At 29.5% G+C, this 24276-nt stretch overlaps 2 protein-coding genes across 5 annotated transcripts in view; both read right to left on the bottom strand.

The window, feature by feature from the left end:
- The window catches only part of LOC107453046 (bestrophin-4), a 29347-nt gene extending 9339 nt beyond the window's left edge, over positions 1-20008 (bottom strand). Inside the window, exons 1-5 of one of the 4 annotated variants that reach the window (XM_043048704.2) lie at positions 19691-20008; positions 10862-11156; positions 7511-7645; positions 3499-3665; positions 55-209 (exon numbers count right to left, since the gene is read on the bottom strand). In XM_043048704.2, the coding sequence (XP_042904638.1) occupies positions 55-209; positions 3499-3665; positions 7511-7645; positions 10862-11040 (636 nt within the window). In that variant the 5' untranslated portion in view covers positions 11041-11156; positions 19691-20008. Of the gene's footprint in view, positions 1-54; positions 210-3498; positions 3666-7510; positions 7646-10861; positions 11157-12457; positions 12764-15916; positions 16044-16192; positions 16597-19690 lie in introns of those variants that run through there. The other 3 variants (XM_043048702.2, XM_043048703.2, XM_043048701.2) reach the window with 3 other exon arrangements.
- A 2515-nt stretch (positions 20009-22523) lies between these two features.
- The window catches only part of LOC139426871 (uncharacterized), a 2559-nt gene continuing 806 nt past the window's right edge, over positions 22524-24276 (bottom strand). The window contains exon 2 of the mRNA XM_071186988.1: positions 22524-24269. Within this exon, the coding sequence (XP_071043089.1) occupies positions 22524-24269 (1746 nt within the window). The remainder of the gene's footprint in view (positions 24270-24276) is intronic.

The raw sequence follows: 24276 nt of genomic DNA, 5'->3' as shown, positions 1-24276 counted from the left end.
TGACGAGTTTTGTTTTATGATATATTGGGTAATAAACTTAAAATTTTTACATACTGCTAACAAACCGTTTAACAAAACGGTATCCTTTATTCTACCTTCCTTCCTGGCTCTCATTGCTAAGGAACTGAACCATTGAGCCGGAAGCCACCATTTTCCATATGGAGCATCTAGTTTTTCAAATATAGTTCTTTCCTCCTTGGTCATTATACCTAAAACAATCGAATAAACATATTTCTTAATCAAATCAATATAAGATAATTTTATTTTTTAAAAATATACTCACACTTTTTAAACACTCTATGATATATCCCTAATTTTCGATGCTATTCATTGAAAACTTTTATTATCAAAGCTGTTTTTTTTAGCATTTCCCAAAATTAAAAGAACTTGGCAAAATTAAAGCTAAAAAATCCAGTAATAATTTCAATACAGAATTTTTAAAATATATCTTTGATACTAAATTTGGTAAATCTTACTCTTTGGTGGAATGGGCAACTCCATAATCTAACATAGGATCCCCTTTATTGCAGATTTGATTACAGAATCCAAATCTGTTCAAATTGAGGATTTTGAAGTTGCCTTCTTCCCATGGCCAGGTTGAGGAAAGGTCGAGGTGGGCACCATTAACTATATTTCTTGAAATATATTTTGCACTTGCGATCTTCGTTTTTTGATCAGATGTATATTTCAATTCAGGTAATGTGTAGTTATTTCTGGCTTTTACGCCAAAAGCTAATTCTTCCATCAAACTTCCTGCACAAGAACACCTAGTTAACTAACACTTTGGAACTCCCATTCTTCTAACAATTTTACGAGATATTGGATCATTAAAGGTTGGAAAATTAATCGTTTCGTTATTAAAAACAAAACTTATATATACGGATGTTCCATTTCCACCTTTATCTCGAAATCGAACTTGATTCTTAGTATTATCAGCAATGTTTGAAGCATCGGAAGTGGATTTGGCCAGTTTTTTAGTAGCAAATCTATTAAGGTTTGATTTGCTCTCTTTTCCCGTGACTTTCCACCGAGAGCTGATACCTTTTCTCAATTTAATGATTTTATTCAAGCATTAAGTAGAACTAGGAGGCTCCGCCCCCTGCTCGCTAACCCCCGAGAATTGTTACGCAATCCTATGTGGTTCACGCCGTGAACCATGGCTCGCTGCGCTCGCTCGCCAATGAACACAATGTTCTAGCACAAAGACATAATATATTATCATCAAAGACATAGTATTTTATCATCAAAGACACAGTATTGTACTTATGTAGAAGAATTCTACCAATGTTCTTATTGGCTTTTAAAAAAGTATATTAGCTATTTAGATTGTACATGGTGAAAAAATCAAAACATTAGCTAAATAAGAAACATATTAGCAAAATAAATTATCAAATATTGCTTCACTAATATTCTGCATTTTAAAGCGTGAAAATTCAATGCGTAAATAAACGCGAAATATAAAAAAATTCAATGCATTCAATACAAACACTTAGACGTTTAGGTAGCTCCCAGTAGAAAAGTATCAATTCAACAGCGGCCTTTTAAAGCATTCTCACTTCAATTAATTAATTAATTCCTAATTGAGTTTAAATTAAATATTGTCATGTTTTTAGAGCATGAATCTGAATTGAACAACCTGATAATGCTCACTCTGGTTATTGTTATCTGGTTGCTCACTACGCGCTCTTGCGCGCCGAATCCAATCAATTAAAAATGAAAACTGTTGCCAGCGCGAGAAAAGAAATATCATCGGTTTTATTGATACATACATAGGTACGTATTAGCGTTTTATATAATATAGATAGATTATAGAAAGAAGATGTAGGATACTTTACAATACTCTTAACAATTTTACTAGTTTAAATAACTCTTCGTCAAAACAGCTTGGTTGTATAAAAATTCAAATAAAGTCTGAGGTTTGCCAAAAAAATTAAAGTTCAACCCACCATCTACCCCATGGTGGAGAGGATTCTGGGAGAGGTTAATCGGAATCCTTCAGATCTCTTGACTCGTATCTGTGGCTGTTAATACATTATTAACAATAGACTTTTAACAAACTTATCAGAAGAATATGATTAGAGAGCTTTACCACCTTACTTAAAGATTTCAATGTCAAGGATGCACCTGATCTGAATAAAATTGACAATGCTCATATAAATAAAAGGTATGCATACATTTATATGTAGAGACAGAACAAAGAAAGATTTCGAACTAAATATTCCGGTTATCTCTTCCTAAAAAACACGACTAAATCAAAGGGTGGATAAGTTGCTTAATTGGTAGGGAGGAGAAAAGGTGGCTTCACTGACTATTAGGGAGAGTTACAGATTTCTATCCTGAAAGAGATGAGTGAGTCAGATTGGTGAAATTGAAAACGTGCTAGAAAACTTAACTTAAAACTATCGAAACACGGTATACCTTAAAAGACATTGAAAATAAAACTTAATATTATCTTTAGATAGACCTTATCTAATGAATACGTTTCTTATTCTAGTTTACATTTAAATAATGCTTATTATTGATATTTACTCCATACTTTGTTTTTATTAATTTGAATTTTTTATTTCAATGAGTTTCAATCTTGCAGTAGATTATTGTACGCTTATGACATTTTCAGTATTCTTCAGTTTTTTTCTAATATTTACATTTTCTCGTTCTTCTCTCAACTGGTAAAATAAAGTGAAGAGAATATTTTGAATACAGTAGAAGAAATTATTTGACACCAAAAAAAGAGAATGATTATGAATTTGTGTGAACAAAGCGGTTTTCTGGAGAAAAAAAATAGTGTAAATAAATTTTAATACCTTAAAACTTCTTACTTGTCAATTCATAAAGTTGTCAATTTTCATAACTTAAAAATTGGTTATTATTTTTCAAACAATTCTACATTGTGTATATTAGCCGACCGGCTTGTGTAGGGGGCAGGGAACTGTCCTTAAATCAGAAAGGTTCTGGGTTCGAATCCCGGGCAAGGCATGGATGTTCTTTCCTTCTCAGTACTATCTGTCCTCACTGTGGGAGCGACGTTGGCCCACCTAATATGGTGGCCCTGAAGGAGAGGCCAACAAAATCGCCCGGCATATGCCTGAATTGACGGATGTTAAAACAGGTGGGCATTAGTAAAAAAAAATTTTTGTATATTTGTAGCAAACAAGGACTATTGCTAAAGATTTGTTTTAATGAAACAACAAATAGCAAAAAATTTTGCCTTTTTGGAAATATATTTTGCTCTTTGGAACTACAAAAATATCAAGTTCCATAAATTGAAGTATATGGATCTGCTTTGTCATTTTATAAGATGAAACTTCCGACAGAGATTACTTTAATGCCCAGCAAGATTTACTGATCTGTCCAAAATAATAGAATTACCGTCTTTTGAAACAGAGGGTGATATGAGTCGAAAAAGCTCTTTTGATTCCTAACCTGTTTTGACATTTAAAAACTCTATTCGATTTTTAAGTTGTTGATGCATAAAATGTAAAAATAAAACAAACATACCAGCTGCAACTAGATGACCAGTGGTTGGAAATCTTTTCTTTACTGCCGTGCTTACGCTTTGAAAAGTTATTGCTTGTAGCAGAATCAAATAACGTCCCAATGTTCTTCGTATCATTCGGCTTCTATCATCTGCTCCATGCACGTACGCATTGATCAGGTAGCATATCCTAAAAATAATTGCAAAAAATATCACTCAGTAATATTTTGTGTTTTATTTAGAGACAGTTTTCAGTATTATTATTTGCTAAAAACTCAGATTCCTATGACTAATAAAAATAGAGCTAGTAGTATATAGCAGAGTTGGCCAAAAATGTAATCGATTACATTTTTTGATTACAGTAATCAATTACTTGTAATCATGATTACAATTTTCAAAAATTTTGATTACAGCTGTAATCATGATTACAATATTGATTACAGTAATCAATTACTTGTAATCGTGATTACAAAGTTTGATTACAGCTGTAATCATGATTACATAGTCGATTACAGTAATCAATTACTTGTAATCATGATTACAATTTTCAAAAAATTTTGATTACAGCTGTAATCATGATTACAATTTTGATTACAGTAATCAATTACTTGTAATCATGATTACAAGTAATTGCGATTACAAGTAATCACAACAAAAACGATTACAAGTAATTATGATTACAAGTAATCAAAATATATGATTACATGTAATTTGATTACATGTAATTTGATTACATGTAATTATGATTACATGTAATCTAATTACACGATTACAAGACTATTGTATTCTTATAAATGATTATATTTTACAGTAGATAGTAGAATGTATTTTATAATGATACATTTTGCACGTATTAACATGTACTGCATTTTGTACGTATTTGTATACGTACAAATGAATGTAACTGAAATGTATGTACATATGATTTTATCTAGTGCATATGTTCAGACATTTTAGTATCACACACATGTACATACACTTATATTGTAGGTATAAAATATATGTACGTATGTATATAGATAATAATTACGTATGTATGTGCAAACAATGTAGACATGTACATTTATACACAATGAATATATGCATTTTATGCAAATATTTGTGTATGTAAAATGTATATCTATGTTCATGTACGCATGTATATACAAGTACTTGTGTTTGTACGAACATACATACATTGTCTGTACAATGTATGTCCCATGCATGTATGTGCAATTTATTTATGAACAGTACAATATATGTATGCATGTACAATATAGGTATATCTGTAGGATGTACAATATATGTATGTATACATGTACATGATATGCATGTCCAGTGTATTTATGTACATGTACATAATATGTTCATGCTCAATGTAAGTATCCAAATATGCATAATACATTTGTGAACTATTGTACGTACATTGGGCGTATTTATATTTCACATATATTCATACATGCATTCGACATGCATAACGTACGTACATACACACATTTGAGATGCATATATTGTACAGATGTATATACATATAGCGTACAGATGTATATACATATAGCGTACAGATGTATATTCATATAATGTACATATGATGAAATGAACATATAATGTTCATATAATGTACATATGTGTGTACATATACAGTACGTATGTGCATAAATATATTGGGCATAATTCTTTCGTACAAATTTTACATGTGTACATGCATGCTATCCCTATCTATGCATATGGTGCAATGTATATATGTACAATGAATGTATCCACACATGTACAATACACGTATGTTCCATGTATGCATATCCATATGTACTATATATGCACGTACAATACATGAATGTATGTACATACATTGTACATGCGTACATACATTACACGTATACATATGTACATTACATTTATGTCTAAATATGTGTACAATGCAATAAATAAAATGCATGTAAGTTAACTTTTAATGACTCAAGCAAGTTAAATGACAAAATCAAACGATATTTAAATTTAGTTTTCAGCTTTAATTGTTCTATATCATTTTGAAATTCTCTGAATAAAAAATTATTTTCAGGTATTTTCATGAAATGTTTGACAATACAGATTTATTTTTTTTATAACATAATGCATGATTCATAGAAATTTTTTAAATGGTAAGAAAAACGGTAAATTTTATGTGTGGAATTAATATTTAGAAATTCCAAATAAAATTATCGTTTGCTTTCTAAAAAATATGAGGTCGAGTTTCATATACCTTAGAATAATTTTAAAACAAATTTTAATAACTTTACTCATATAAATTTTTTTAATGTATGCACAATGTATGTGTATATTGTAATTACATATATTTAAATGTACGCACGTATTTGTACATTACTTGTAATTATGTACATGTATACGTTGTATGCACATGCATACATTGTGCATATAACTATTTTTTTGTACATCCATGCATTACATGCGCATAAGTATTAACAAAGTATGTAGTTATACAAGTACATACGTAAGTTGTACATAAGTACATACTTTGCGTGCACATATATCGATGTACATATAAATATGCATGTATACATGTACGCATTTTATTTACGCAACTATGTGCATATATTGTACCTTTAAATAACATTTTTACATATTGTACGCAAATACGTACAATTTTATATACAAACGTACATTGTATATACGTGCTATTATCGTAAATTTATACAATATATGCACTTAAGTACATAAAAGCATGCAAACGCATAAACATTATTTTCATATACGTTCATACATACATTGTCTATGTATACAAAGATACAAAACATTGCCTTTTTGTACAAACTAACATACATGCGTACATGTATCATAAATGCATAATTATATGTACTAAGCATATGCGCATTGCATTAAGTATATTACAATATAATTATGAATATTGTACGTACAAACAACGTTTGTGCATACATTGTATGTATAGGAATCGCAAATTGTACGTTCATGCGTGCGTACATTCTATGTACATAAAAATATGTAAACACATGAATACTTACATAAAAAATTTGACTATAGTATACAATCGTAATAACTTGTAATCGTATAGTTTGATTACAAGTAATCACAATTACATGTAATCAAATTACATGTAATCATGATTACATGTAATCATATATTTTGATTACTTGTAATCATAATTACTTGTAATCGTTTTTGTTGTGATTACTTGTAATCGCAATTACTTGTAATCATGATTACAAGTAATTGATTACTGTAATCAAAATTGTAATCATGATTACAGCTGTAATCAAAATTTTTTGAAAGCTGTAATCACGATTGCAAGTAATTGATTACTTGTAATCGTGATTACAAGTAATTGATTACATAGCCGTAATTATCTGTAATCAATTACAGTTGTAATCGATTACTGTAATCAACGGCCAACTCTGGTATATAGTATATGTTAAACATTAGAGCTTAATTTTAGGACTAATAAAGTTGGCATGCACTAACATTCATGAGAGTTGAGCAAAACATTGTAAAGTATTTCATACTTACCTTCAGTATCAGCCAAAATTTGCCTTCAGAGATATTTTATGAAACAATTTTACAAATATTGGCTAGTATCATGAGAAATCGCAAAGTATTATTTTTTCATCAAAATTTTAAAGCCATGTTATGAAAAATGTTTTAAATTAATTTTATAATGTTGTGAAGAGACATGACTTAGTGCGTAGTTAGACAGCCTTGAACTTTGAGGGAACACGGTATGCGACACAAGCTAAAAATCAAAGATCTGCCTATATACAAATGTTAAATTTTGTAGAATAAGTCATAAATACGTTAAATCCTTTTCTACGTCATTATGGATTTCAAAAATGAAATGTATGACAGGTTTCTTTGCATTAACCACGTGATAAAATGTTATGCTCTGGCATTTATAAAAAAAAGAGTTATGCCTCGAAGTTTACTTGAAGTTGCTTAGACCTATCTTGAGCATTCAAAAGTAACTTTTGTTTAAAACATCTAAATCTATTCTTAAATTGATATATCTGTACTTTTAGTACTAAATGCATAACAAACAGCTCAACTTACCTATCTGGCCATGGTATTGCGTCGAACTGCTCCCACCACCTTCCAATGACAAGGGACACATAAAATCCAAGCACAAAAGACAAAGGTATCAGATCAATAAAATCTTCGAAAAAAAGAACTACTCGTTCAAAGTACCTAAAAAGTGCAAAATTTTAGTTATACTAAAGTTAGGTCAAAATTCAACTATTTAACACTGAAGCCTATTCTCATATTTCATCGAACAAATTCTTGATTTTTTTTGCATGTTTTTTTTTTCTTAGGTAGTTAGAATTGAAGTACGTTCTGTTAGTTTTATTTCAAATATTTCCTTTTTTTGTTTCTTGAATATTTATTTATAACTGACTATTTTTACAGTTCTTTTCTTATTTAATTTCTTTTAGTATGTACTTTTTAACTTATTTATAATTTATTTATTTCTCCTGGTTGAATTTTAGATGTTCTGATTCTGAAATAATTAATTCCTTCCCAGATTCGTTATTTTTTTTACTTCCCGTTTCTTCTATTCATAATATTTCCATTTTTTTAAATTTCTTTTCTAATAGCAATTACAACTTTGAACTATTTTATCTTTTCCTAGAGAATTACTTCCTTACATAAGTTTTCGTTAGAAATACCTTACAAGTACTTTCTTATTCACACGCCTTTCTTTGAATTCTTCGAAATCACGAAAAGATTAGTGGCAAAATGGAAGTGTTAAATTTTAAAAAAAAATTGCAGATCTTCTATATTGTAAAGAAATATTATACGAATAATATTATTAAAAACTTAAGAAATTTTCCGGAAAATTGACAGGAAAAAAGCAGAATTCGAAAGCAAAGATGAAAACTTTAGAAAAGGCACGGTTAGTGTTAGCGGGAAAAAGCATTAAAAGCTAGGTAGGAAAAATCTGGGCATTAAGTCAACGTGATTGCACATTTTAACCATTGCTAATGGAAAACTAATAAGTCAAGCTAATGGAAAACAGAGCTCAGAGATGCCAAGTGCTCCGGACACGCCAAAATAATTAAAAAAAAAAAAACGGGATGTAACTACTAAGTAACTTTTGCAAATATTTAACTATATTTGCTTGCTTTTTAAAAGGTATAGGCATGACATAAGCACAATAAAGTGGTGAATTATATATGCTTACGAATTATTTAGTCGTGGAAAAAAATCTACTAAATTGAATTTATTAAATCAAAAATCACAATTGATAAACTACCACTTTAAAATATATATTTGTTGTGCCGAGCAAGTTACTATCTCTGAGAGCTGTAACGTCACGATCATGGTTTGGGCCATGTCGACGAGTTTTAGTAATAATACATTTAAATAAAATCTTAAATAATTAGTGGTAGATAATGATTCAATTACTTTGATAACATTGTAACTACCTTATAAATCAAAAAGAGTATATTTAACTCCATATCACTATGATTTTCCCCTATCAAACTACCAATTATAATGATCGCAAACTTTTGCAGTTAAAAAAAAAAATTTTTTTTAAATAAACAATAGCACTTGATAATCGGCATGTTTTTGGATATTTTTGCGTTCCAAGATATGCAATGCACACATACTGATTGAAAAACACAAATGCTAATAATTTGAAGGGTGAATCAATAGATTTCTGTTTTATTCTTTGTCAAAATGGATTCCATTTTAAATAAGAACAAAGTAAACAAAATATTTTTAAAAAATTGTTATTCTATTTCTGATTAAGATGTTATGTTATCATTAAGCACTAAATACTTCAAATCTTTGGTTAAAACACTGAAAATACTCCAAAACCCTCACTGGATCGTTTGATCTCACTGAAAAATTATAGTTAGTCATATAAATGCGTTTTGTAGTCATTCTAAGGAAACTAATATACAGATTATAGCAGTGGAGACTTGTTATTAATGAATTCACAAATATAAAACATTTCAAGAGAATGGAGTCAGAAGACCTCAATCTCTATTAATTTTTAAAAATTGATTGAAATATTTTGATGAACTGAACTAACGAGAACAAGCTTTATTCCGCAACCCGTTTATGATATCCAACACTCAGAAATCTCAGCTATTTTTGTTACTTCATTATAATTTACCCGACTCATTAATAATTAGCTTTTATTTATATTGGACACCAATTTTCTTAAGGTTTCTAATGGGTTCAATGACAGTGATTCTCAACATTTTCATATCTATGGACTATTAGAAGCCTAATTAAATTTATGGCGAACCACACACATTTAAATCAGTGAAATTTAACCTCTATCTACATATTAATTAATTAGGGTTAATATTATGGTTGTGACGCCAACAAATATTTAAGAAAGCAATAAAATTATAATAGTAAGTAAAATAAAATGCTGTTGACGCATTTCCTTTAATCTATATATAATCAATAAATATTTGTCTTATAGTTCGAAAGGAAATATTTCGAAAGGGTTAACTTTTTGTCTCAGAATTTTTGTCAAAATAAGCGAAAAATATTATATCGAGAATTTAATAGTTTATGGTTATGAAATACAGCATGAAACACGGGTATCTTTTCTTGCGTTAAAGGTGAAATCTTCGAAACACGTCTCTTTTCCAAACAATTTTTCAAACTTGCACTTATTTAGATCGAAAAGAAATAGTTATTCAGCTCCGAAATTTACAAAATCAATTATTCATAAATAATTGAAAAATCTTAATTTACAATATCAATTATTGATAAGTAACTGAAAAACCTTAATTTACAATATCAATTATTGATTAATAATTGAAAAACCTTAATTTACAAAATCAATTATTGATAAATATTTGAATATGATAAAATAAAAGATTTTTTTTTCTAAAGCGTCAGAGAAAAATTTATCAAAAGGGTATTATTCCTTCGAAAGACATTTAAATATGAATAGAATATATTTTAGCTATTTGCAAGATATCTTGAGAGTGCCCAATTTACTGTGGTCGAATTTTCATCTTCACGACACCCTTGATTTTGCATTTCATTTTAAAAATTTTGGCTGAAAAGAAGTCAAAATTAATTTCAATTGAGAATCTAATTTCAATAAAAGTTTCCGACGTTTATTTTTGATAACACTCTTTGACAACATTAAATCATCTTACGAACCAAAAGTCAATCGTAAACGTCAGATTGAGTTTCCCTATCCTATGATATTGTTACGCTGAAAATCAATTTCAATTGAGAATCTAATTTCAATAAACGTTTCAGACGGGTTTTTTTTATAACACTTTTCCAGACGACATTAAATCATCTCACGGACCAAAAATGGAACGTAAACCACAGATTGAGTATCTCAATCATATGGTATAGTTAATCTGAAAGAGCTGAAATTGCATACTTTAAAACCAATGATTTATGATGAATTTAACTCACCTTTTCTGTTCCTCGTCAAGGATGAGTCTGTAGATAATACTGAGAAGACTGTATCCTAGTGAAAAAACTATGAATTCCTTCCACAAAATCTTGTAAATACTCCCTTTCCATCGTCCTAAAAGTTTTGTAAATCCACAAAAACGAGTGTTTGCTACATCTAGCGAATAAGTGATAGTCATTTTGACTAGTAAGTAGCACCATCAACCTCAAACAGTTCAAAACTCATAGATATTTTTTTCCAAAGCATGGCTATTTAGAAACTATTGATGAGGTGATAATTTTTCCCCTTTACGCCCTGAAAAGAACAAAAAAAAAGTTAGCTGCTATTTTGAAACTGAAAAGTAACTTATACTTTTTTATAACTGAAGTCTAAAAATAACTAATAACTCTGAAATTTCAATTGTTATCATTAATCTAAATTTTAATAAAAATTAAGAGCATTTTCCGTAAGTTATGCCACTTTATTTGTCAGAAATGAAGGATAATAAAAATATCCACCTTTTTTCGTAGTCTGCGAGTAACACTGATTTAAGTATAGTTAACGAGGATTCAAGAGATTTTTTTAAACTTATTTCTTGCAATATATAAAATAGGTTTAAAATAATTTTATATTTTTACATCTGAGATTAATTTACATGCCGAGCTTTATTAAAGAAACAATCTTTTAATTTTGTTTATAAAATTAAATACAATATTTATTACAATTTCAATAAGTTAACTAGATGTTTTAGCTATTATAATCTGCGATAAATGAAAAAAATAAGTTAAACAGTGTTTTCTAATTTATTCTTGATATGACAAAAATTCTTCAGTTTTCTTTTCTATTAGACAGTCGGGCATTTGTTAAGAATTCAAAAGCGTAAAAATATGCTTAAAGAACATTTTAAGATATTTAAAATGGTAAGACATTTACTCACAAAATATAGTGAATTCAGATATTCAAATTTCGAAAGAAATGATTAATTAATCTTATTTATGAAACATAAGAAAAATCTCCAAAATATTATATACATATTTAGTTTTCATGACGATAATTAATAATAAAAAATATATTATAATAAATACCAACCACTGAAAACTACCAAAATATTATCAATTCATTTATCTTTCAATAATGATAAGTCAGACATTTGTAATCCAATTTTAAAAGATATAATTGTAAAGATCTAATTTATAAAGATATATCTTTTACAATTCTAATAAACTTAGAAAGATAAGATAAATTAATTTTACAGACATAACAAAAATCTCCAAAATATATATTATATTTTAAATATTTTATTTTTTCAAACATATTATTACCAAAATATATTATTTTTCAAATTATATTATAAATTTTCAATTGCGAAACTTAAAAAAAAAATGTAATACTATAGTAGCAACTACTGAAAATCATCTTAAGGTCATTAGTTAATCTTATTTTCTAACACCGATGAATCTGATATTTTATATCATGAATTTAACTTATTTCATAAGCAAAGGCACAAAAAATCTCCAATAACGAAATTTCTAAAAAAAATTTATTATTTAATTGCACAAATAGCAAACATCAACCACAATAACAAACAAAAACAGAAATTAACCACTGAAAACTACCTAAAGGTCATCAGCAAATCTGTTATCTTCCAATGCTGATAGGTCTGATATCGTAACTTAAACATTCGGCAGAAATGAAATGAAACGTTTCTTAGCACCTGGGGATTTTTCTAGTGCAGTCCTCACTTAAAATTATGCCCATCATCACCTTTTTTTCTTTGAACAAGGACTGATGCTTTCTTAAGAAAACAAATACGCAGCAAACTTTATCTCACTCTTTTTTGGGTATTTATCTCTATCTTACCTGTTGAGTACGGGGAGTTAATGAGTATCAACCTTTTTTTATCCTTAACCAAATGTTTACTTCACACGAAGTATCTTCTGTGATCATTTCAGAAATCAATTGTTTGAATGCATTTGAAAGAAACATCTGATGCGCTGATGGAGTCCTTTGAACTTAGTCCTTGATTTTTTAAATAAAAAAAATCTTGATTATTGTCCTGGGAACAACCTCATGAAAGTGTTGGTCCTTTTAATAAAAACAGAATTTATAAGCTAAAATTAAACTACTTTGAGTGAAAATTAATTCATAAATGTGTTACAAGTTCTCCTTTAAAGTGTAGTAGACCAGGTGCAAATGATAAGATATTAAATGTAGTGGTTTGAAAGTAGGGTACGTTCTCCCGATGGTATTTTCTAAATCTACAGGTGAAAACACGATTAAAGCTGCGAAAAATGGGAATGCAATTAAAGATAATTACTTTTTATTTTTCAACCCTTTAATGCAGATGGGTTTAATGGGAGTTTGAAAAAAAAATTTTTTTTCATTCATATTCAAAAATTTATCATTAGTTGATTTTCTAAATTAATAAAATTTTAATGATGAATAACTGTTTTTGAAAAATTATTCTTTGGAAGTGAGCTTTGTCTGGAAGGTTTTTCCTTTAAAACAGAAAAATACAGCGATTTTTCGTGCTGTATTTCATAACCATAAATAATTAAAATGCTAAATATAATATTTTGCTTTTATTTTGACATAAATTAATACAAAATAATGAAAAAAGTATGAAAAATGTTTAATAAAAAGTTTGGGTCAAGGAATTAAAGTGTTAACAATCGGAAATTTTTTACCATATAGTCGAAAGAATAGTACACTGTTTAAAAATATGCATTTTTTTATTAATAAAATCCAATGTGTGAAAGAAATCAGTAGAACAGTTATTGAGAAATGGCAGTTAAACATGATTTATTTTAATAAAAAATTATATATATTGTGCCCTTTTTATTTCTCTAGCATATTCAAACTATTTATTTGAAATCTTCGATTTTGTCACTTATATGTCAAATATATAGTTAAGCACAAACTTGTACCTAACAATTTTTTTTAAACTGGAAGTTGACTAAAATAGTTTTGCGATTATCAGCAATGATGTCTTAAATTTCGGAATAAGTTCCAGCAATTTTGAGACACACAAAAATTATAATTTGCTATTATTAATACAATCAGAAAAAAACCGTATTTAGTGATCAAGAATTTCCAACACCCCACGGCGTTAAAGGTAAGGAAATAACAATTAAAATAATTTTTCAAATTTTGCTAAGCATTTAGTCACAAATTCACCTATCAAATGGAGCTGGATACCTAGGTCAAACATGGCCTTTACCTAATCATCAAGTCCATTACTCCCATTTTACAGATTTAAGCCCGAAGGAAAACCAGCTCTTTCAGCAGAAATAAAATAATAATTACGACTGAATAACTGATACATTTCAAATGTATCAGTTATTCAGTCGTAATTATTATTTTATTTCTGTTATATTATTATATCTATATATATTATTTCTATATTATATTATTTTATTCAAATGATTTGAATCAGCGTAGCTAACTCTGAGGGTTATATTCTTTATTATCTAATTAGGTACTTAGTAAAAATTAAAGGAATGAAGAAAATAGTCACAGCATAGCTCTATTCTAAATACTGGTAGTCAAAATCACTTGAAAAATGAATTTATTTAAAAAAAAAATTATATTTATGTTCAGCAAATTAAGTTGATTTCACATAAAAATTGCGTTATATTTGAAGTTAACTGCGGGTATAATATTTGTTTTTTTTTCTCCTTTGAATAATAAACCAAGTAACAAAATTATGAATCAAATATTTATTTACTTACCACTATTTAATTAAATTGCAACATATATAATTTTAAATTCGCAAATTTTTAATAAATAATTCCTTATAAAATAAATTTACAATATTAGTGATCACTTATTTATTACAAAAAGTAAAATTATGACAAATTAGAAATAATTCTTGTCAGTGACTAAATTGATATTGTAACCCTGAGCATCTCAATCTTATAAATTGAAAATAAGCGACACCGACCCAAAAAAATTTTTTTGAATGAATTATTCTGGGTAATTTTTCATATTAATTATGACGTTTGAGGCAACGAATATCTGTTTCTCGAAATTCTAGTGACTAAACAGATGGTTGAAAGAATCTAAGGAATTGCAATAGGAGTTATTTTGAATAACAGATTAAATTTGTCTCAATGTTTTACTTTAAACGCATGAAAAATAAACAAAATTTAAAATAAAAATATTGATGGTTGTTTTTGAGCTCTGACGACTCATAGGATGGGAAACTCTAACTTAACCTTTAAATAATATTGTAACTACAGAATATTGTAAATAAAATTTAGCATGATTTATTAATTATATAACATACAACTTGAACTAAATTAAGGTATATTATTCATGATTAAACCTGACGACAAAGAACAGAGTGTATTTTCAAATTCGTTTATAAATAAATAATAACTAGATAAAATATAACAAATATTTCAATATTTAAATTTAAGATTAAAACTTGTTTTCAATATTTTTTTTAAATAATTTTTTTAAATATAAGAACATCTTAACATTATTGTAAAAGGTAGGTTAGATTTTAAATAAAAATAAATTAAATTTCGCCTTAAATTATTCAGATTGATATCCAAGTACAATCTGTAAATTTAACTACTTGAAGTGACATTTTTTAATTGCAAGATCATATCCCAAGAAGCTGTGCATTTGGTAGAAAATCGGAAAATTGACCACCTGAAACTTAATATTTTAGACTAGTTAATATCCTTTACAAGCAATGATGTGTAGTAAGTAGAAAATTGAAAAATTAACAACATGAAGTTTTATATTTCAGACTAGAGAATATAAACTAGAGCCGTGTAAAAAAAACTGGACAATTAAGACTTGATCATACAAAACCAGTAATATTTAGTTGATAAGTAAGGAAATTACCCACTTGATAATAATGTTAAATTTAAAATAAGTAAAATTCCAACGATTTAGAATATCGTTTAAATATTTATAGTAATATAGTAAGAGTTTTAGATTTTATGCATAGTAGTAATAGCATGCTTATATGCAATTTTATTATTACGAACAAACCACTAAAAACTTTACAGTAATATATTATCGTAAAAAATAAAACTAAATAATGAAATATATTGCAGTACCTTTTATGGGGAAAATATTCCAGTGGTTTCTATCCTGCACTACCCACGCTAAATAAACAAATGCGATTCAAAGCAACTCGGCCGAAATACCAACTGGAAGACTTTATCTCCCAAATAGAAATAGTATTTTTTTTTTTTTGCTTTGAATAGTAGTATAGCACGCTTGTTTGAAATATCATTACGGGGCTAGAAATCTTATAGTATTTCTATCAAAAATAATAATAATAAGTAAATAAATAAATAAAATTATGCAATGAAATAGATTGAATCGATTACCGTATCTTTCACGGAAAAAAAATACTCGAGTAGTTCACGGTAATGTTTCATCAGCAACGCTCAATAAAGTAAACAAATATGAATCGAAGCAACTTGCTCGAGATACGAACTCGATGACTTTAGCTCTCAAATAATCATATCCTTAAATCATTTCATAGAATTTCTTTTGTAAACTCTCTCATCTAAGACTGCAATTTTGTGTAATTCTGTATCCTTTGGAATATTGTGTTTCTAAGGAGAAAAGACAAGTTGCAAATGTTTTTAAGACTATTTATTTCCGGTTTTTATCAGTTCATCTGTCACATTCGATTATTGCAAAGAATAAGGAAAAATTATTCCCTTTTGATAACCGATAAGCATCACCTTAAGTCTGTCAGCCTTCAGTAAATATTACTGATCTTAAGAAGAAAAAAAAAATTCTAACATTCTGGAAGGATGAATTAAAGCGTAGGTTGTTTTTGATGATCAAATCTCCTTACAGGTGGTCTTCGATTTAAGTTACAATTATCAGCCATATATATTTACACGAAAGAATTATTTTAACTTGAAACAACAAAGAGAATTGAAAAAATTTCTTAATTACTTGAATCGATACTACTTAAATATTTAAAAAAATTAATATTTATTAAAAAAAAAGTTATAGAAATGTACTATGAAGAAATTATTATATTTTTAAGGCTTATGCAATAGAACTCGTTTATAATGATTAACCAGGGTTAATTATTATCATCGCCCTGCCTTCGTAATAAACGAGTTCGTCTGTACTCATTTTTATTGCATGCATAAAAGTGAAGCAGGAATCGATATAAAAATTTCAAAATTGTTGACTTTTATAATTTTTTATTTGCAATTGATTGAATAACGATTTTTTACTTTTTTGTGATTGAACTTCGATAATTATTCGACGCACAGTGAGCCAAGGAAGAAAAAAAAGGATCATCCTGAATAACTTTTGATCTGATGATCGGATCTTCAAGTTCTAAAACTCTCTTAATGGGTCGAGGGGGTGACCTCAAATATACTAATTAATAAGTGCAGAATGATATTTTAATCAAATCAAACACAAAAACGTACTTTTTCTGAACAAACATACCTTTTTTTGACGGATTTAGATTTCTGATACCCAAAAAATAGGAGGTAGATGTAATAAGGTCTGAAGTTAGGAACAGACTTTTGATGGCTAATAAGTGCTACTTTGGTCTGAGGAACCAATTAAAATCGAAATTCCTCTATATTGGTACAAAAGTAAATCTATACAAGACCTTAATCAGATCAATTATTCTATATGGTACATGGGCAATTAATAAAACAGAGGAAAATAGACAACTCATTTTTGAAAGAAAGCTCCTTCGGTCAATTTTTGGAGCAGTTAAGGAAAATAATGCTTGGAGAAGTTTATATAATCATGAGATATACAATAAATATAGATTACTTAATATTTTGAGGGTTATTAAGGCGTTCAAGATCAGATGGCTGGGTGAAAACTGGGGTAAAACTTACTTTTTCGAAAATTGAAAGGAACTAGAAGAAGAGGGAGACCAGCTACAAGATGGTTGGACAGTGTTGAGAAGGACTTGAAATTGTTGGGAATAAACAGGTGGGAAAATCTAGCTCAAAGTCGCCCTGCCCGGGGGCAGCTAATTGAGAAAGCCTTGACCTGCACTAAGTCGTAGTGCTGACGAAGAAGACGAAGATGTAATCTGGGAAATATGGTCCCCATAGTTTGGTCAGAGCGTTCCCAAGTTTGGATCTCTTAATGTTAATTTTACTTATAGCATATTTCACCATAGCTAGATAACTTTTTTAGAGAATTTAAAATTTTTAGCTCACAATCTAATTCTTTTATTTAATAATAGTCGAAAAAATTTGAATTGTTAGGTATACGACTTTTTACGTCAGTTTAAAGTATGTCAGTTTACATGGTAAAATACAAAATTTGAGCGAAAACGGTTGAATAGTTCCAGAGAAATTGAATTTCAACTATACAACTTCCTTAAAAAGATCAAAAGTTATTTACGGCTTAAGAATAAGCACCATAACACAAATGGCACAAAATACATTGTCACTTTTTTACCAGAAAATATTTGCGATTTCTAGGCGATATCCATATTTTTCTATGTTCTTATTTGTCTTTGGTATATCCATGTTTTTCTATGTTTAGATTCTACGTTTTCCACGTTTCGTAAATATTTCGTCGAGGACGTGTCCGCAGACAAATGAGCAACAGTAGATATGGAATTTATTCGAAAGTTTGCTTGGTAACATCTTCTATTAGCTATTGCAATATTATAAATCATGGCAAAACGTATAAAAAAAACTTGATTACTCAGCTTTTAAATCTCATAAAAAGGATTAGGAAATTATCTCAAACGAAGCATCATTGTTTCAGGTCTGGTTCAGAATTGAAAAAATAATCGAAAACTTTTTACGTCAGCGAAACGAAGGACTCTAACCCTTCACTTCTGAGGATAATTTCACCTGCACTTCTGACTATGTGAATCGAATTTAACCATCATCTAGATTTGAACCTAGAGTATTGAACTCTAGCACATAGCCCTACTCTAACAATACATTGTAAGCCTTCAGAGTTAACTTTTGATCTGATAAGATATATCACTAATAAGATATATCATTTATGGTTCCGGGGGCTAACTTTAGATAAGATAATTAATGTGTGCAAACAATATTTTAAGTTATGAAATCAGATACAAAAACGTACTTTTTCTGATTAAACATATATTTTTTCCCCCGACAGATTTAAATCTTTGACCCTCAACAATATAAACAATAGCCGCAATCTAGAAATTGTCCCAATAGTTTTGGTCCCTTAGTTTTCAAATAAAAAAAATTGAGTAAAATTGGTTGAATAGCGTCTGAGTAATCAAATTTCAAAGAAGTCGTATTTTTAAATTTTCATTTCTCAAGAATTACTTGACCGATTACGTATAAATTATGGATTTCGTGATTTAAAATTGCTGACTTAAAAATAACGTTAAAATTTATGTACCTTTTACTGTTAACAATCTTTGACCATTAATAATTTAAATAATGAAAACTAGTAAGCAATTGCAAAAATTAATTTTTTACATGGAGTCTTTGGGTAAACGAGTTTATACAGGTTTGCCAACGGTTTTTTAAAAGTGGTGATAAAGGTGAATCAAACATCGATATAACCTATCGATGTTTGATATCGATTTTGCACACAAATCCTCCGATTTATGGGCAAAAACGATATTATTTTTCATAAGGAATATTACTATAAACAAATCCTCCGATTTTAAATTTCAAAAATTTTATGGTGATTTCAACTTTGAGAAAAATGCGTCACTGTATTGAGATAGGCCCTTCAAGTTACTGACACTTTTTTTAAGCTAGAAGAACAATTAATTAAAAAGAATAAGATATATATTCATAAATTTCTGAATCTAATAATAACTTTTTACACTTATATTTATTAAATATTATGAATATGACAAAGGATTTTAGCATAAAACTTACTTCTTTTACCCATGACGATTCATCATATTTCTACGTTACTGTTTCCTTCTTGATCAATCGTTAGATGCATAATTAGAATCAGGGAATTTCAATTTAAAATCGAGTTTTGTTATGAAGTTTTTATATTTACGCATGCATCTCTTCCTTAAGTTTTATGTTTTCACTTTCGGACAGATGAAGGGAGAATTTCAGTCATAAACAAGTTCAATGATACATATAACGTAGTCTGTTAGTCAAATATATCATCCAAGTACTAAGCTGCAAAAAAATTTACAACTAGGATTTGAGTTTATCAACTCATCTGCATTGTATCCCTGGAAAAGGGATTACTATTATGAATTTTCCTAATCCACGACATAAGACTATCAGATAAAATTAATGCACAAAACTTGTAACGTTGCATCCTTGATAAGAGCAATTTTTAAAATAATTACTTTATCAAATTTAAGCAGTACTTGATTAGCACTTTTCGAGATTAGGAATTATTATTGTAAAATGATTTGTACAATCTTTCTTTTTTTGAGATATTTATTTTGAAAGATGATGTAATTAAAATCCGTTTCACACTTTAAATAGTTAGATATGATTAACTTCTATTATTTCCACAAAATATTTGTTTTGTTTTAACTTATATTTAATATCTAAAAATGTGATATATCGCTCATGGGCTGCAATAGTTGCACAACTCAAAAAATCATGTTTTGAGAAAAGTGGGTTTAAAGTTTTCATTGCTAAGGAAAATGCATAAGAAGTTATTGCTTTAGTTTGCTTAAACGAAGATTACCTTCAAGTTGAATTATGAGTTGTGCTAGTATTGCTACTGAAAAAAATGTGTATTTTCATATTTACACCAGTTCTTAGTCCAAAACCCGTGCTTTTTTTTAGTTGTTCCACTATTGCGACCCATGAGCGATATTATTGTTTTTTACATTGATTCGTACAGGTTTCTAAAATTATATTAAAATATACGGGACTAAAATTTGTCTTATAAGAGGTAAACGATGTCGTGTTAATTCGTCGCACACTATTTGATGTTGGACAATTGATTGCCCACAATTCATCCGGGTGACAGATCTGCGTGGACACAATCAGTCGTGGAACAGTTTATAATAATGCGTCGACGTATTCTTGTGGGAATAATTCATTCTATGAGAATACAATTCGCCACAGTGATAATTCCTCGTTAGTTAAATTCACCGTGAGCACCACCTGTCTTGCAATAAAAAATTATGTTTTATAAAGAAAAATTTGTGTTCATTATAACTAGGATTTATTTATTTATTTTTACTTTAATGTGCATAATCAGGAGAAAAATTATCTCACTTACAAATTATATTATGTTGATATTTGCCTATAACAACTTACTCATGCTAGGTATCAAAATTAATATTTAGTACAGTATGTTAAATAAATCCTTTATATATTTTTGTCCACAAATAAAAATAAAAATTTCATACTGATATTTAGCACGTGCTATTCATGCTCTGACGGTGAATTTTAAATCAGGACGCAGTTTTCGTGTTTGCTAAAATGAACACAACTCGGAATGGGTGTCTCTAAATATGGACACTGCTCGAAACGCGTGTTGGCATAACTGGACAAAGCTGTAAATGCGTGTTTGCAAAAATGGACATAGCTCGAAGTGCTTGTTTAAGAAAACGGACACAGCAAAAAATACGCATTTTCAATTTCCAACTGAAATTCAACAGCTAAACGAGGAATTACGCACTTACTTTTCCTTGCGTATTTAAACGCTAAGCATAATCAATATGGGACAAGGTCCCGGATGTCGGGGATGGCTAGGCATTTTACAGCTGTAACTCTTAAAGCGATGTCTTCGTATTCAGAACATTCATAAAGTGAGTCTTAAGATTCTTAATTTCTACAACATAAATTAAAACACTATTATAAATTTATAGCACCCGTGGCATTCTTGTAAAAGCTAAAGCTCTTGATTACTTACAGTTGTCTTTTAAAGTCTTTTTTTAATGAAATAGATTAATTTAATAAAATGTACCAAGTGATTTATGAAAATGGGCGATATCACAATACGAATTTATTTAGATTCTTTAGTGTTTTTGTCTCTAAGAAAACAATACTCATAGAAGAAGTTTGAAAAACGGAATCAAATGCGATGTCCATTTTCATAAATGACTAAGTCTATTTTCGTAAACACGCATTTCGAGCTGTGTCTAGATTTAAAAACTCTCCGACGTGCATTTTTATCAGAATTCGGTATTGGCTTGGGAATTATCCGGTTTTGGGAAAGATTAATGTTGTGCGAAACGGCTGTCATGTATGTATAAAATAACATATAGATACAATTGTAAAAGAACGTTTCTTCAGTATCTCATATACTTTTATATGTTGATAGTTTCTTTAGTTTTCCATTGCGCCCCAAAATGTTACGATTTTTTTTTCTTTTAAAATAAATGCATAATCGCTTTCAGGTAGGTAATTTAATCGTAAAGTAATTTAGAAAATTACTTTATGATATCGAATATTAATTAAAAATTGAAAAAGAGTGCATTAGGCTTTATTGAGTTAAACTTGCTCTAGTCATTTAATTCACCATCTGTGTTGGTTGTAAACGTAAATGTTTCTAATTACAATCAACACTAAAACAAGTATCTCATAGAACAAACTCTTTTACTATCACAAAAGTACACAAAGAATATATACATGTTGCCAACAAAAGAATAATGTAAGAAATAATATAATAAATAATATAATAAATAATCACCGCATCTGCGTTCACGCATTTGCGTCTGGTAATCACTGCATCTGCGTTCACGCACTTGCGTCTGGAACATCCTCCCCACCCTGATCAATCTCAAGAGGAATGATCAGTTGAACAGGTCGGGAGATTTCTACTAGATGCTGCAGGTTGTGAAGGTATGGTTGTAAGTCTTTTACCGGTAAGAAAATGGGATGGTGTTAATGTTTCTTCAGGATCATCATTTCCCTTTTCATAAACTAACGATCGACTATTTAATGCGGCTTCAACACCAACTAATGCTGTAGAAAGACCTTCTTCATCTAACAAGGTTCGACCTAGAGATTTTCGCAAACATCTTTTTGTTAGTCCGATCAAACGTTCCCACCATCCTCCCCACCAAGCCGCTCGTGCAACAATGAATTTCCACTTAATTCCCGTCTGGGCATAATATTGTTGAACTGTTGATGATGTTAAGTTGTCCCATAAAATGGATAGCTCTTTATTAGCGGCATGGAAGGTAGTGGCGTTGTCAGTGTATATTGTATGAGGAACTCCTTTTCTGCCTACAAATCTTTTTAGGGCCATGAGAAATTTGTCAGTAGTGAGGTCAGAGACTAATTCGATATGTACGGCACGAGTAGTTGAGCAAGTGAAAAGTGCGATATAGGCTGTATTTAAAGGTTTCAAGTTACGAACATAAAGTGGGCCAGCGAAATCTATGCCAATAGTAGTAAATGGAAGGCAAGGTGTAATTCTGTCCCTTGGTAAAGGAGCTTCGATTTGTTGACTTCTAGATGCCTGTGAGAGTTTACAAGGTAGACATTTATAGAGCACTCGTTTAATGGCTTCACGTCCTCGTATTATCCAGAAGTTGGAACGAATCTCTGAAAGTACAATTTGAACGCCTAAGTGATGAAGCTTCACGTGTGTGTGGTATATGAAAAGATGTACAAAAGGATGAGAACCATCAAGAAGCAAAGGGTGTTTTTGCTCATTTTTGAGCGATGCGAACTGTAATATATCAATAAGAGGTTGGTAAGGAGTTATCAATAAAGATTGAGAAGATGGTTTACGTAGTTCAGCATGAATATCTGGATTAGCGTAACTCAGTTGTTTTGAAGGCCAAAACTCTGATGATTGTGTTAGCCAGGTTGGTCCTAGCCACCAAAGATCCAATGATTTAAGCTCTGTTGGTGCAACACCACGAGACAAGTGGTCGGCAGGATTTTCATTGCCAGGGCAATGCCGCCATTGTGTTGGATTTGTGTAATTGAGAATTTCGTTCGTTCGGTTACAGACAAAAGTTTTCCAACGATTTGGATCACCTTGTATCCAATTTAAGGCAACTGTTGAGTCAGTCCAAAGTGTCGCTGCGTTCCTATCCAGTTTAGTTTCTGTACAAAAATAATGGAGTAATCGAGCACTCAATAATGCGGCTAACAGCTCTAAGCGGGTAAGTGTTATTCTTTTCAGAGGAGAAAGCCTATTACGACTGCAAACCATTCGAACATGAAATTTAGTATCTTCTGTGAATCGTACATATAACACTGTTCCGTAAGCTCGTTCCGTAGCATCGCAGAATACGTGAATGGTAACATCAGCAGAAGATATTCCAATCCATCTGGGGATTCGAATGTTGTTTAAATGTGGTAAGTCTATAATCCATTTTGAAAACCTTGATGCGATAGATGGGGGTAAAAGTTCGTCCCATTCAATACCGCATAGCCATTTTTCTTGAAAGAGAATTTTTCCTATTACAGTAGATGGTAAGAAAATTCCCAAGGGATCAAAAATCTTTGAGATTGTTTTCAGAAGTAAGCGTTTAGTGACCGGTTCCTTAAATAAATCGCGGTCATGCTCCTTAATA

This window comes from Parasteatoda tepidariorum, chromosome 10 (assembly GCF_043381705.1).
Source record: "Parasteatoda tepidariorum isolate YZ-2023 chromosome 10, CAS_Ptep_4.0, whole genome shotgun sequence".
NCBI lineage: Eukaryota > Metazoa > Arthropoda > Arachnida > Araneae > Theridiidae > Parasteatoda > Parasteatoda tepidariorum.
This window is presented reverse-complemented; position numbering and strand designations above follow the sequence as displayed.